We start from the raw sequence: 11,973 nt of genomic DNA on the forward strand, positions 1-11,973 counted from the left end.
TCTCTCTCTTCCATCAGGATGAGGCATCAGCTGAGGTATTAGGCTGGTGCTTGGAGATTGGATGTTGAGCAGTAAGTCGAAGCTTAATCCTGAAGACAGGTGTTGTGTCCAGAGTTCTCATGTCATTGGAGGTGGGGAGACTGCCTGTTCTAGACAAAGGAGATGCATGGCCATGCCTCTGGCAACACAGAGACCCTCCCAATATTGCTGTCAGGTTTCTGCACAGGCCTCTACATGCATAGCTTTCTCCAGAAGCTTGAACTATGCACAATTGGCAGGCAGAGGTGGGGTGCTCAAAAGCATGGTTTTTCTACATACTAATATTTGAAGGTGTGCTGTGTATGAAACAATAGTGCCTTATTGTGGATATTTTCAAGGCACTTAAGCTTCACCTCTCACCCCAGGTGCCTCAAGCCCTTTTCCAGACTATTTTGGAATCTTAAGAGCCAGGAGTACCATATTTACTTGAATGTAATGTGCCATCGAATCTAATGCGCACCCTCATTTTCATGGCATAATTTGGCAAAAAAAGGTGCGCATTACATTCATGTAAATACGGTATGTGGAACAGAGGAAGCAGCCTTCCTTATACCAGGTCATCTAGCTCTGTACTAGGCTCTCCAGCACTAGAGTTCACCTGGCACCTGCTCTTTTTCTAAGTGGAGAGTGTAAGGACCTGAATGTGTGCCGTCACAAAGTATGATCAATACATGTACACATTATGTAACATGAAAATGAATGCTGAATTTATCAGCATGTAGAGCATCCTGAACCCATTTTCAAGAAAGCTGTGTAAACATTAAAACACATGTGCATAACACTTTTATTCTGCTTTCACCACAGCGGGGAAGGTGAAAAGAGCATGTCAGGATAAGCCTCCTGCTCCTCCCTCGGCAGAGAACATCAGTCTTTCACATTCTGTCTGCATCTTCATCTGCCAGTCTTATTAGGAGCGATGGGTGACGAGTATTCTACAGTAGCGATCCAGGCATCTAAAGCAGCAATTGGTTTCTGGAACTGGGTTGGGTCATAACACTAGACCCCCACCCGTGAATTCCATGCGCTGGCCATAAAAAGAAGAAAGTGTTGTCAATAAACCTGAGCAAGCATCATCATAGCTCCACTGTCCTTAAAGGCCCCCAAGCACTGGGACAAAGTAAGACAATGTTAAACATCCTACCATCACTGCTTTAGTTTTTAAGCACTGAGATTTTGTAGCAATGAGAATCCAGAAGGGACTGAAGTGCTGTTCCATGGACACTGGTACAAAACATCCCCATCCCTCAGCCTTTTAGGGTAACCATGGACAGTTAGAACATGTCATCTGAGTGGGGAAGGAGAAGATCACCTCCATTCACAAACATGTATTCAAAATGTCAGACCCTCCATACTCACCTCAGGTGGCTCAATAAAAGCTAGCCAATCGGAGGCATGAGTTGGCAGCAGTCCCATTGATTGGCATTTGTAAACCGCCAAGGCCAACCCTAAAAAGTTGCCAATTAGGTACACCAGGCCCTGCAAGAACTTCTGGCTTGAACTCTCAAGTAATTTGAAGGCTGTGGGGACAGCAGAAAATTAAGTCAGAGGCAGACCACAAACACGCAGCACAGGGCCAGCTTGCTGGCCTATTTTCACTTCTGAATATTCAGTCAAGGTACTAACTACAACAGAGTTAACCTCTGTTAGCATGTTAGGAAACTATCCACACAGAGACAGAAAAGATCACCAGCCACGAATTTCTGCCCTAGAGAGTTTAACCATTCAGTCGCACAACAATGGATGAACCCAGTTAAGCATTTCCTACTGCTGAGGAAAGTTAGTGAGCAGAAAGTTCGTCAAGCATTAGGTATTTATACTGAAGAATCCTCTTCTGAACACCCACACTTCAGATGAAACTGGCAGTCTATGAATTCTCCAGGCCTATGTATAGCATTTTAAAACAGACTACACAGTGCATAGCATTCTCCACTTCTATTGCCACTAGATGATTACTTAACTTCAATAACAGATTTGCAAGAACCCCTGAGATCTGCAACTTTTACCTGGTATGTCCAAACCACCACTACAAATGTACATTTGTACATTTTTGTATTATTTTCTCCTAATTACTTGTTATCCTCTAGAGGTTCACAGGGGCATATACTGTATATAAATTCCCACCACATTTATCCTTGCAGCAACCCTGTGCATCTCTAGTGGATAAATTCACGCACACATACCTCATTCACACAACTGTTCCTGGATGGCCATTTGGGGATTGTATGAAATAATGGGAATAACCATTGCTTGCACCAAACCACCATACCTTGCCCCTTACGTCTAGCTATGCACGTGCAAGAACCCTCGCTCAATGGAGGAATCCTTCAATTCCTCATATACACTGATGCAATCCAAACTGGGAGCAGTTTTACCATCCCTTCTGTTGGTGTGTACAGGACTATTCTGCATTTGCCTCAAATTCCCAGAATGCAGTGTCTCTTCAACTGGGATCACAGACAAATCTCATGAGGCAAGAAATGAAGGAAGCTTGGGATAAAAATACAGTTGATGAAAATACACTTACTGGCAGAGATGGACATGAGTGCTTGGATGGGCCTCCAGGCCATCATACAGACCATCATAGTGGGGAAGATGGAGATTGTATTGCCTGCCATGTACATGATAAATAAGTTCATAGGGATTTGCTTCAGGGGGCCCAGAGCGATATCCCAGCAGCGCTGAAAAGGTGGAAGAGAAAAGAAAGTAGAATCAAGGAGCAAACTATTCACGTTCACCTTGCCTTCTTCAAAACTCACATGAAGAGGGTATCTGGTTCCAGTGTTCTGCTCAGCACAGAATACCAAGAGATCCAGTGGCCAGCCCCCCCTTCTTTTACTGCACTACCTTTTCTACTAGGATGCGATCCGTTTCCTGGACACTTGTGTCTGGCACCTGCTTGTCTGAGTAGCCGATGGGATAGAGGGTGTCTCCCTGGCCACCGCTCCGGTCACTCCGGCCTCTGGCAAGAGAAAGGGATGGGTGACATCTGAGCTAAATTCATATACCTGCCAGAGACAGAGCTACCCCTGGAATCAAGCTACCTGCTTACACTGGGAGATGATATATAGACCTCCAGTTCAGTACATACCTGCTCCCACTGCCTGGACCACTCAACTCAATGGCCCATTTGAAACGCCGTCCGCGGTTGGTAACTAGCCCCCCAGGGGTGCTCATCGCTGCCTAAGGGAGAAAAGAAGGCATAGACAGACACTAAAAGAGAACCTCAACCAGAGGTTGAAGACCTAAGCAGCTTGACCCTTCCACATAACTTCCAGTGACTCCCAGGAAATCACAAGCTTCTCCAGTGCACCTTGCCTCTTCCCATCTCCAGCTCTGATAAACCAATCATTTCTCAAGTTAGGGGCTAACACTGAAATGGAACCCAAGAGGACCCTGGGTTTGTATGTCATGTCGGCTGAAGATTCCCGAAGTGGTTTAGGATGAATTGCAAGGTCTCAGCTTCAATTCCTTATCTCCAAAACAACGTGAAGTGCATCATATAGAATGCAGGATGAAATGTCAACAGCAGCCTAAGCCGCTCTTCTCTGTCCCAATTCCACACACCTTGCACACTCTGATAAAACTATCCATTTCACTTGTGCAATAGTATTTCTGACCATCTAACAAATCCACCTTCAAACTTCCCTGCTTCTCGTTCACCTATTTCTCTGCATCCTCAAATCACTTGTCCCTCACAATCCATATAGGAATCTTACCAAATCCATCCTTTAAACCGATAAATGCCCCCAGTCTCCCACCTACTGACCTGATAAAACATTCAGTCTGCTCTCCCAGACTACAGTCCGAGCTGTCGTGGGGCCTCCCTGACACCTTCGAAACACCCCCATTCTCAGCTTCCCAAACAGTTATGAAAGTCTGATCCTATTCCTTTCTCAGGGTTGTCAGTACCATTAGGCAGAAATAGCTTATTGTGATTATTGTGAGTGTTGTGACAGCCCATTGCTGTTGATACCTGCTGTACTATTATATGCAATGATTACTGGGGATGTGTCACCCAGGGTCTGCTTACAGATTTATTGTTTATTATTATTATTATTTTACTGATTGCAGCAAAACATCTTAGGCCAGCCTGGCCCTCCTTTAAATCCAACTCATGCATCCCATGACTGTATTCCTTTCTCCTTCTCTTCCATTGACCCACAAACCCCATCGAAAGCTTGGGGAGAGGACACTTTCCACCATCAAGCTTTCCTAATCCACCATCACTGCTATTCCAAATAACATTCTTGCTGGGTTGATCACGTATCAGTTTTTGCTCACTGTCAAGCCTGCTTGGAGGCCTGGTGTCAGGCCTAAAGGCAGGATGCTCCAAGCACGAAGAGCAGCTCACTTTCAGCATATAATCGGCATTACATGCAGCACATTTAGGTTTGGACTGAGGTGAGAGAGAATTAAAGTAATAATACGCATTGTCCCATCCCTCCAGAATTATTATTATTATTATTAGGGGGAGAAAAAGATAAAGGAACGAGATAATATCTGGACTCGTTGCTGTTGTCACTAAGAGGGGAACTGCAGCTTCAGGCGAAGGAGCCAGTGGGGACGAACAAAGATACCACCCCCTCCAAATCAGAAACGTCCTTCCCTGCAACAAAACCTGCTGGGCCCTCGGAACAGTCCCTGAACAGGATCCTACCTTTGACGTCCTCGCTGCCTCTTCGGAAACACTCTCGCCCCGCTGCCTCTATTGCCCTGGCCGCTTCCTGTTCCTGTTTCCGGTGATGTCACAAGCGTGGAAACCATGGCAACCCCTCTTCCCAATTTTCTCGCCCTTTAGGAGAGAAAACGATTCTCCAATAGTAAAAAATAATTTGCTTCGTCGCCCTCCCCCCCCGGATATAGAGAAAAGGAAAAGGTCGTCAGACACTAAAGCCACCACACAGCCCTTCTTCACTCTTCCGGGTCTACATTAACCCGCTTCCCTCGCGTTCCGCGGATGCCACCATAGAGGTGCCGAAGAGCAGAGCGGAACCATTTGGCTGCCTTTCGGAAGCGAGTCTCTGCCGGAAGTCCGGGCTGCGCGTTTGTCTACCCGCTTGCCTCCCCTCCATCTCTATGGTCTTGATTGATCCGTGGGCTTGTTCAGCGTCCTTCCCCGCCGCGCGTGCGCGCTGCCTGCTTTTTCAGCTATGAGAGTCTTAGTGGGTGAGTTAGAAAGGGGCGTGGGTGGGGGTGGTCCAGAAGACCTTGTTACTGTTGCTGTATTATTATTATTATTAGTAGTAGTATTATTATTATGCAAAAGAGGTTTGACTAGCTTTTGTTGCAAAGGAAGCCCGGAGTTGGGTTGCTGTTTGGAAGTTGTGATTTTCAGCCAGCTTTGAGTTGCAGGCAACCAGAGTCCCGGGGGATGATCACCACCAAAGGAGACCCAGTGGAGAGCATGCCTTTCCTCCAGGCGAGCAGACCCCTGAGCAGAATCTGTGGGTTTCATGTCCATTATCTCAGGAGGTTGCTGGCTCTCCTTCCTGGTTGATTTTTGCAGAAGTTGGGTGGCCATCTGTCATGGATGCTTTAGCTGAGATTCCTGCATTGCAGGCGGTTGGACTAAATCAGGGGTCAGCAAACATTTTCAGCAGGGGTCCACTGTCCCTCAGACTTTGTGGGAGGCCAGACTATATTTTTGGGGGGAAATAAAGAATGAATTTCTATGCCCCACAAATAACCCGGAGATGCATTTTAAATCAAAGGAAACATTGTACTCATGTAAAAACACGCTGATACCCAGACCGTCTGCGGGCCGGATTTAGAAGGCGATTGGGCCAGATCCAGCCCCTGGGCCTTAGTTTGCCTATCCATGGACTAAATGGCCCTTCCAATTCTACAGTTCTATGATCTGGCTGTTTAATTTATCGTTTTACTTCTTCCAGAGAGCTCAAGGTGGTGGACATGGTCCTCTTCCTCACAGCAACTTTGCAAAATAGGTTAGTCTAAAAGACAACTTCTGGCCCATGGACACCCTGGCTGAGTGGAGATCTGAACCCACAGCCCCATGCTCAGAGCTCTTGACGATTTCACCATAGTCGTGTCTCCTAAATAAAGAGCAAGCATCTTTACCCTGCAAGTGAGGAACAATAGGGTATTCCACCTGCAATGCTTGTTTTAGAGGCTACCAGCTTTTCCACCCAGCTTCTGAAGAAACAGCAATGTTCTTCTCTGTACAGGTCTTAAAGGGACACGATTCCCTTTCTTCTTAACTTATTATTTATGTATTAAATTTGTTAGTCGCCCAAAGGGATTTACAATGCAGCAAAGAAGCAGATGACACCCCACACACCACCCCGTACAATAGATACATTAAAACCAAGAGGAAAAGGAAACATCTTACCCATTTCTAAAAGCTCACAATTACAGTCATAACTCATGTTATGAACGCTTCAGGTTACATTTTTGGGTTGCGGACCACGCGAAACCCGGAAGTACCGGAATGGGTCACTTCCGGTTTTCTCCGCTCACGCATGCGCAGAAGCGTTAAAATTCACTTTGCGCATGCGCAGACGCGGTGCTTCAAGATGTGAACGCTGTGGGTTGCAGATGTGCCTCCGTCACGGATTACGTCTGCAACCCGAGGTTCCACTGTAGTCAAAGGCCAAAGCTAGGCTATAGAAGAAGGTTTTTTTGGTACTGGTCAGTCTGAAACAGACACATTGCATGGGGTATGTGCAGACATGTTGGACTAGATGACCGTTGGGTCCCTTCCAACTCTATGATGCTGCAGTAAAATATCTCCATTGCCCACCTGGCTATTGATTTGCTTCAGGGTCTCGGTGATATTAAGCGTCATTTACACAACTAATGCATTCGTCTGTAATCTTATGCATACTGTACTTATAAAGTTGGGGTAGAACATTCCCTTTATGCTTGATCAGAGGCACACAATTTCACAAGCTGTAAGCCGCCTAAAGGGGCTGGGAGAAACCCAGCCAGATGGTTGGGGTATAATTATTATTATTATTATTACAGTATTATCAAAAGTTAATTTTTAGGGTGGGAGGTTCTCAGTACGTACATAGGACTTGGCCACAGGATTTGTTTGTTTGTTTGTTTGTTTTAACTCCTAAGCACATCTGCACTGCAGTAGGTCCTATTAAGTTCAGTGGGACTTACTTTTTGGTAAACGGGGTTAGGGTTGCAGCCTTACTCAGTTTGAAAGGTAAAGCCTCTTGGTTATTTGGGAAGGGGTAATTTTTTTGTGTCACCCACTACTTTTCCTCTCATTGCTTGGTGAACTATCCCATTATCTCTCTGTATATAGCAATTACTAACAAAAATAAAATCATTTATTAAAAAAATGCAATTACATTTTTCATATTGAAATTAGGTGGTGGGACTGGATTTGTTGGCAGAGCCTTAACCCAATTGCTGAGGAGCCGAGGGCATGATGTCACCCTGATTTCCCGCCATCCCGGAAAAGGACGGATTACCTGGGTATGTGTTGTTGTTGTTGTTGTTGTTGTTGTTTAGTTGTTTAGTCGTGTCTGACTCTTCATAACCCCATGGACCAGAGCACACCAGGCACTCCTATCTTCCACTGCCTCCCACAGTTCGGTCAAACTCATGTTAGTAGCTTTGAGAACACTGTCCAAACATCTCATCCTCTGTCACATACCTGGGTATGTGATGAGGGCTTATTTTAAGCATGTGCAGAATTTCTACAATTCCCTGGCTCTGCTGCTGTGCTTTTAACCTGGGGGTGGCTAACCCTTTTCAGCCCCGAGGGCCACACCACCACCTTCCAACTCCTCCAAGGGCCACATGCTAGCACACTGGACGTGACTAAAATGCACAAATTACACTGCCAAATTACAAGTGCCCAACAGAACAGGCTTCAGAGAGGCAGTAGGAGGGGAGCCACAATTAGCCATTCACTGTTCTCTTAACCTCAGGCCAGAAGCCCAAATGTGGCCCTCCGAGGCTCTCTGCTAGGCCCTTGGGGTTCTCCCAAGGCCACATCCTATCCCAGACACACATATGCTAGGTAGCTGTAAAGTATCGGGGTCAGTAGAACTAAGCCGAAAAGACAGATTTACTCCTATCGCTGGATGCTGAGTTGCATATCGGTAGAAAGAACCAATCAAGAGTGGGATGGGCAAATTTGAGTGGCAGGGGAGGTGTTTGTAGCTAAAGTGACTAATGCTGCACATTCCTCTCCTCCTCCTAGGATGAAGTTTCCCGCTTGGGGCTCCCTCCTTGTGAAGGTGTGGTCAACCTAGCTGGAGAAAATGTCCTTAACCCCCTCCGGAGGTACGGTAGGTCCCTGGATGAGATCACTCAGGGTGATTAATACGACTTTGCAGCTGACCCTGATATCTGGACTCCTAGCTGTAGTATCAAAGCTGAGCTGAGGGGAAGGAACAAGCGGTTGATAGGACAGGCCCAAGGGGCAGTTGTCGGAAGTCTAGAGGACAGAATCAATTCCACCTGATTGGTGGAGGGTGGAAGGGATTGCTCCCACTCAGGGTGGTCCAGACCGTGGGCCGCAGGTGGAACAAAAACTTAGCACGCTGCTCTGAGACTTGTGTAAAAGCCATTATGTATAGAGATACAAGGATAGTTTCTTCCAATGCTGCAGGTGGAATGAGTCCTTCCGCCAGGAAGTGGTTGCCAGTCGGATAGAGACCACAAATACTTTGGCGAAAGCCATTGCAGGAGCTGAGCGCCCACCTTCTGCCTGGATCCTTGTCACCGGCGTAGGTACTTACCTCCATGCTAGCTAAAACTGTAGCTTCGCTTGGTGGCTGCTGGTAGCGAAATAACTGTGGGGGTAGAGTGCACCCCCTCAATCTTGGGAGCTTGTGAACATGCAGTGTCCTATGACTCCACAAGCAATTTTACAAATATGAAAAGAAAATGGTATGCCAACACCTAGGAGTCTGAGGGCGGATGCCGGCTGCAGCCTGTTTTATTGTTAGGGATGCTATGGAATGCCCACAAACATTTTGTGTGCTCGGGTGAATGTGTCAACAGTAGAATGACCGACTGAGAATATAGGTTATATAAGGGGGTGAAGAATAACTCCTGGGGACAAGGAGGGGTGGTGTGCTGTTGGCAGTGGGGGGAACACATACACAGGGAAGCTGGGAGGTCTCACGAGGGCAGGAAATCCAGAGCTGGCTAAAGGCAGAGTGGGCTTACCAAGGATTTAAAGTGATTTTTAGAAGGGCTTAAGTGAAGGATGTGTCAGAGAGATAGAAGCCTAAGACAAAGACTTGAAACTGGGAAAGGAAACAAAAGGGCCCTTCAGGATTGTCATTTACAAAGTTAAAAGCAGTTTGGGAATTTAGGAAGCCTTTATACAGGTTTCTTGTGACATAATTATTCAGGGTTGGCTGGTTAGGTAAAATCCGGGTATGAGATAAGTCAAACTATTGGTAAAATGCGTGTCCCAACCCCAGGGTACTACAGACCCAGCCACACCACTGAATACACAGAAGAGAGTCCTGGTGGAGACTTTGATTTCTTTTCTCGCCTGGTGACCCGCTGGGAGGCAGCAGCTAAAATCCCCGGTGACGCCACACGCCAGGTGGTAGTGAGATCTGGTAAGTTGGGGAGTAAGGGCCGACAATGGAGAGAAGGGCATCTTTGGAGATATGGGCTCAGCTTGGACGTGGCGCGTGAAAGCCCAGAGACACGAGAGGCCGAGGGTGAGATCATAGCTCTCGTAGCCTCAGCGTCTGTGTGTCTGACTCGGAGGATGATATTCCTTCATACAATGTGGGTGAGAGTAGCAGATGCTTACAGGCTCCTGTGCCTCCGTTCACCTGTCCGAACTGTGGTCTGAAGGCACGAGATGCAGCGATCCCACTGAAGCTCAGCAGGCCTGGGTCTGGTCAGTGCCTGGATGGGAGACCGCATGGGAACCCCACCAAAACCACGGTGGGGAATCTGCTCATTCCCCTTTCCCAGACTCTATTAAGGATGTGCCACGAATGATTATACACTCGAGGCAGATGGGAAGGGTAAGCATCCTGTTCTTCTTGCTGAATCAGCCATCCACTTTTCCTCTTTGCTCACCGTGAGTGTGATTTAACTTCCACACCTGTGTAAAGCCAAGCCCAGGAGATGCTTCTGTATAATTTTTTGGGGGGGCGGGGGGGATTGAGATAGGGCTGAAAAGTGGAAACATAGCTGGATGGTACTGTGCTACAGTTAGAAAATTGGGGGGGGGGCAGCAGGGGACAAAGAAGGGAGAGTGGTGGATAGGTGGTGAAAGAGTGGGAATAGGGTGAGAAGCAACAATGGGTTATTTTCTGATTGATTAAGATGGTCCGAAACTGGAACGTTTTATGGAGCTGGTTGATACATCTGGGAGATCCGGAGTCCAGGGGGAGGGGGGGTAGAATTAGATGAAGGTGGTTAAAGGTTATTATGGGAAAACTTTGGGGTATAAATTGTGAGGCTAAATGAAGAATTAGAGATGGATGGGAAAATAAATTTAGATTTGGATTAATTAATGAATTATAGGTTGAGGATTGTCGATGTTTTTTTCCTTTGTGTAGATTAGAATTGGTTGTGAAACAATGGGAAAATTGTGTTAGAATGATTTAAGATAATAAAGGAAAATTGCTTAATTTAGATTTATTAAATGGGCCCAGTGTGGGGGGGGATCGAGGAAGTCTACAATGTCAAGTTAATGTAAGAATTGATATGTTTTTTCTTTTTTTATTATTATGTTTTATTTTTGCTTTTTTGTGTTTGTTTTTGTGTTAAAATGTTTGAAAATCAATAAATATTATTTGGGGGGGGGTAAGAGAGATGCTTCTGTATAAGCTTGTTCAATCTATAACCCTGTGCAACTCACCTTGGTGGTTTCCCTATAAGCGTTTGCTTTTTGCCAGTAAGCTTGCACTCCCTGAGCAATAATTCTCCCTCTCTTTGCCTCCAGGTGTGGTGCTGGGCAGAGAGGGCGGGGCTGTTGCCCAGATGTTGTGGCCCTTTCGCCTCGGCCTAGGAGGCCCCATCGCTTCTGGCCTCCAGCCTTTCCCCTGGATCCATGTGGCTGATTTGGCAGGCATCCTGGCCCATGCGCTGGAGCGGGAGGGCGTCCGGGGGATCCTGAATGGCGTCGCACCATCCGCCGTTACCACCACCAATGGGGACTTTGCCCGGGCTATGGGGTCAACGCTCCAGCGGCCTGCCTTTTTGCCTCTGCCAGGCTTTGCTGTGTCAGCCATCTTTGGCCCCGAGCGGAGTGTCATGCTGCTTGAAGGACAGCGCGTGGTACCCAAACAGACTCTGGAGAGCAACTACCGCTTTGCGTTCCCTGATCTTCCCTCTGCCCTCCAGAATATTTTAACCTGACCCAGGAAAAAGTGTGCCTAGTAGTAGTAATTCCTTGGTAGATAAAATCTGCTGGTTTCCTCCCACCTCGCTGCTTTATTAAGTTTCAGTTCTGTTCGTTTTTGCTGAGGACACACACAGGAAAAAAAGAAGCACGTGGGCCTCTTAAATATTTATTGTTGCAGACGCTTTTGTTAAGTCGTTAAGGGTCCCCCCAGATTTGTGCAGTGTAAATAGCCGTTCAAAGTCTTTTAAGTGCCTGTCTCCTTTGGCAAGAGGGGGTTCAAATGACAGAAGGCACAGCCACTTACTCAGGGGTGTGTGTGTGTGTGAACTCACACGAACATAAAATTTGGTTTCTTTTGTAAGAATAAAAACTGCTGATAGTTGAAATAGCATTGTGGAAAGAGGATTTGTTCGCACTGTTGTTTGTTCTTGGGTGGAAAGTCTGTCACACTTTCTGCCCAATGTTGAGTCAGACGGTTGGTCCATCTAGTTCTGTTTACACTGACTGGAAACAGCCCCTCCAGGATTTCAGAAATAGTGTGTTTCCTAACCTTACCTGGAGTGGCCAGGTATTGAACCTGGGAACTTTTGCAGACAATGCAGAAGTTCTTCCACTGGGCTGTGACC

General features: G+C 46.7%; 2 protein-coding genes across 3 annotated transcripts; one reads left to right on the forward strand and one right to left on the reverse strand.

The window, feature by feature from the left end:
* Window positions 1-805: 805 nt before the first annotated feature.
* On the reverse strand, window positions 806-4,754 carry EMC4 (ER membrane protein complex subunit 4). Of its 2 annotated transcripts, XM_035134643.3 has the most exons (6): window positions 4,697-4,754; window positions 3,128-3,219; window positions 2,884-2,998; window positions 2,564-2,717; window positions 1,396-1,556; window positions 806-1,063 (listed from the first exon to the last, which is right to left on the reverse strand). In XM_035134643.3, exons 2-6 carry the CDS (start codon window positions 3,211-3,213, stop codon window positions 1,028-1,030), a joined length of 552 nt encoding a protein of 183 aa, XP_034990534.1. In that variant the 5' UTR covers window positions 3,214-3,219; window positions 4,697-4,754; the 3' UTR covers window positions 806-1,027. The 2 variants fall into 2 exon arrangements, with proteins under 2 accessions (XP_034990534.1, XP_088511477.1); XM_088655351.1 differs by lacking the exon at window positions 2,884-2,998.
* Window positions 4,755-4,780: 26 nt separating this feature from the next.
* Window positions 4,781-11,733, forward strand: SDR39U1 (short chain dehydrogenase/reductase family 39U member 1). Its single transcript, XM_088655350.1, has 6 exons — window positions 4,781-5,205; window positions 7,382-7,488; window positions 8,222-8,304; window positions 8,633-8,754; window positions 9,456-9,599; window positions 10,946-11,733. The coding sequence occupies exons 1-6, from the start codon at window positions 5,190-5,192 to the stop codon at window positions 11,359-11,361; spliced, it is 888 nt and encodes a 295-aa protein (XP_088511476.1). The 5' UTR covers window positions 4,781-5,189; the 3' UTR covers window positions 11,362-11,733.
* Window positions 11,734-11,973: the final 240 nt, after the last annotated feature.

Source organism: Zootoca vivipara, chromosome 12 (genome assembly GCF_965207765.1).
Source record: "Zootoca vivipara chromosome 12, rZooViv2.hap1.1, whole genome shotgun sequence".
NCBI classification, from domain to species: domain Eukaryota; kingdom Metazoa; phylum Chordata; class Lepidosauria; order Squamata; family Lacertidae; genus Zootoca; species Zootoca vivipara.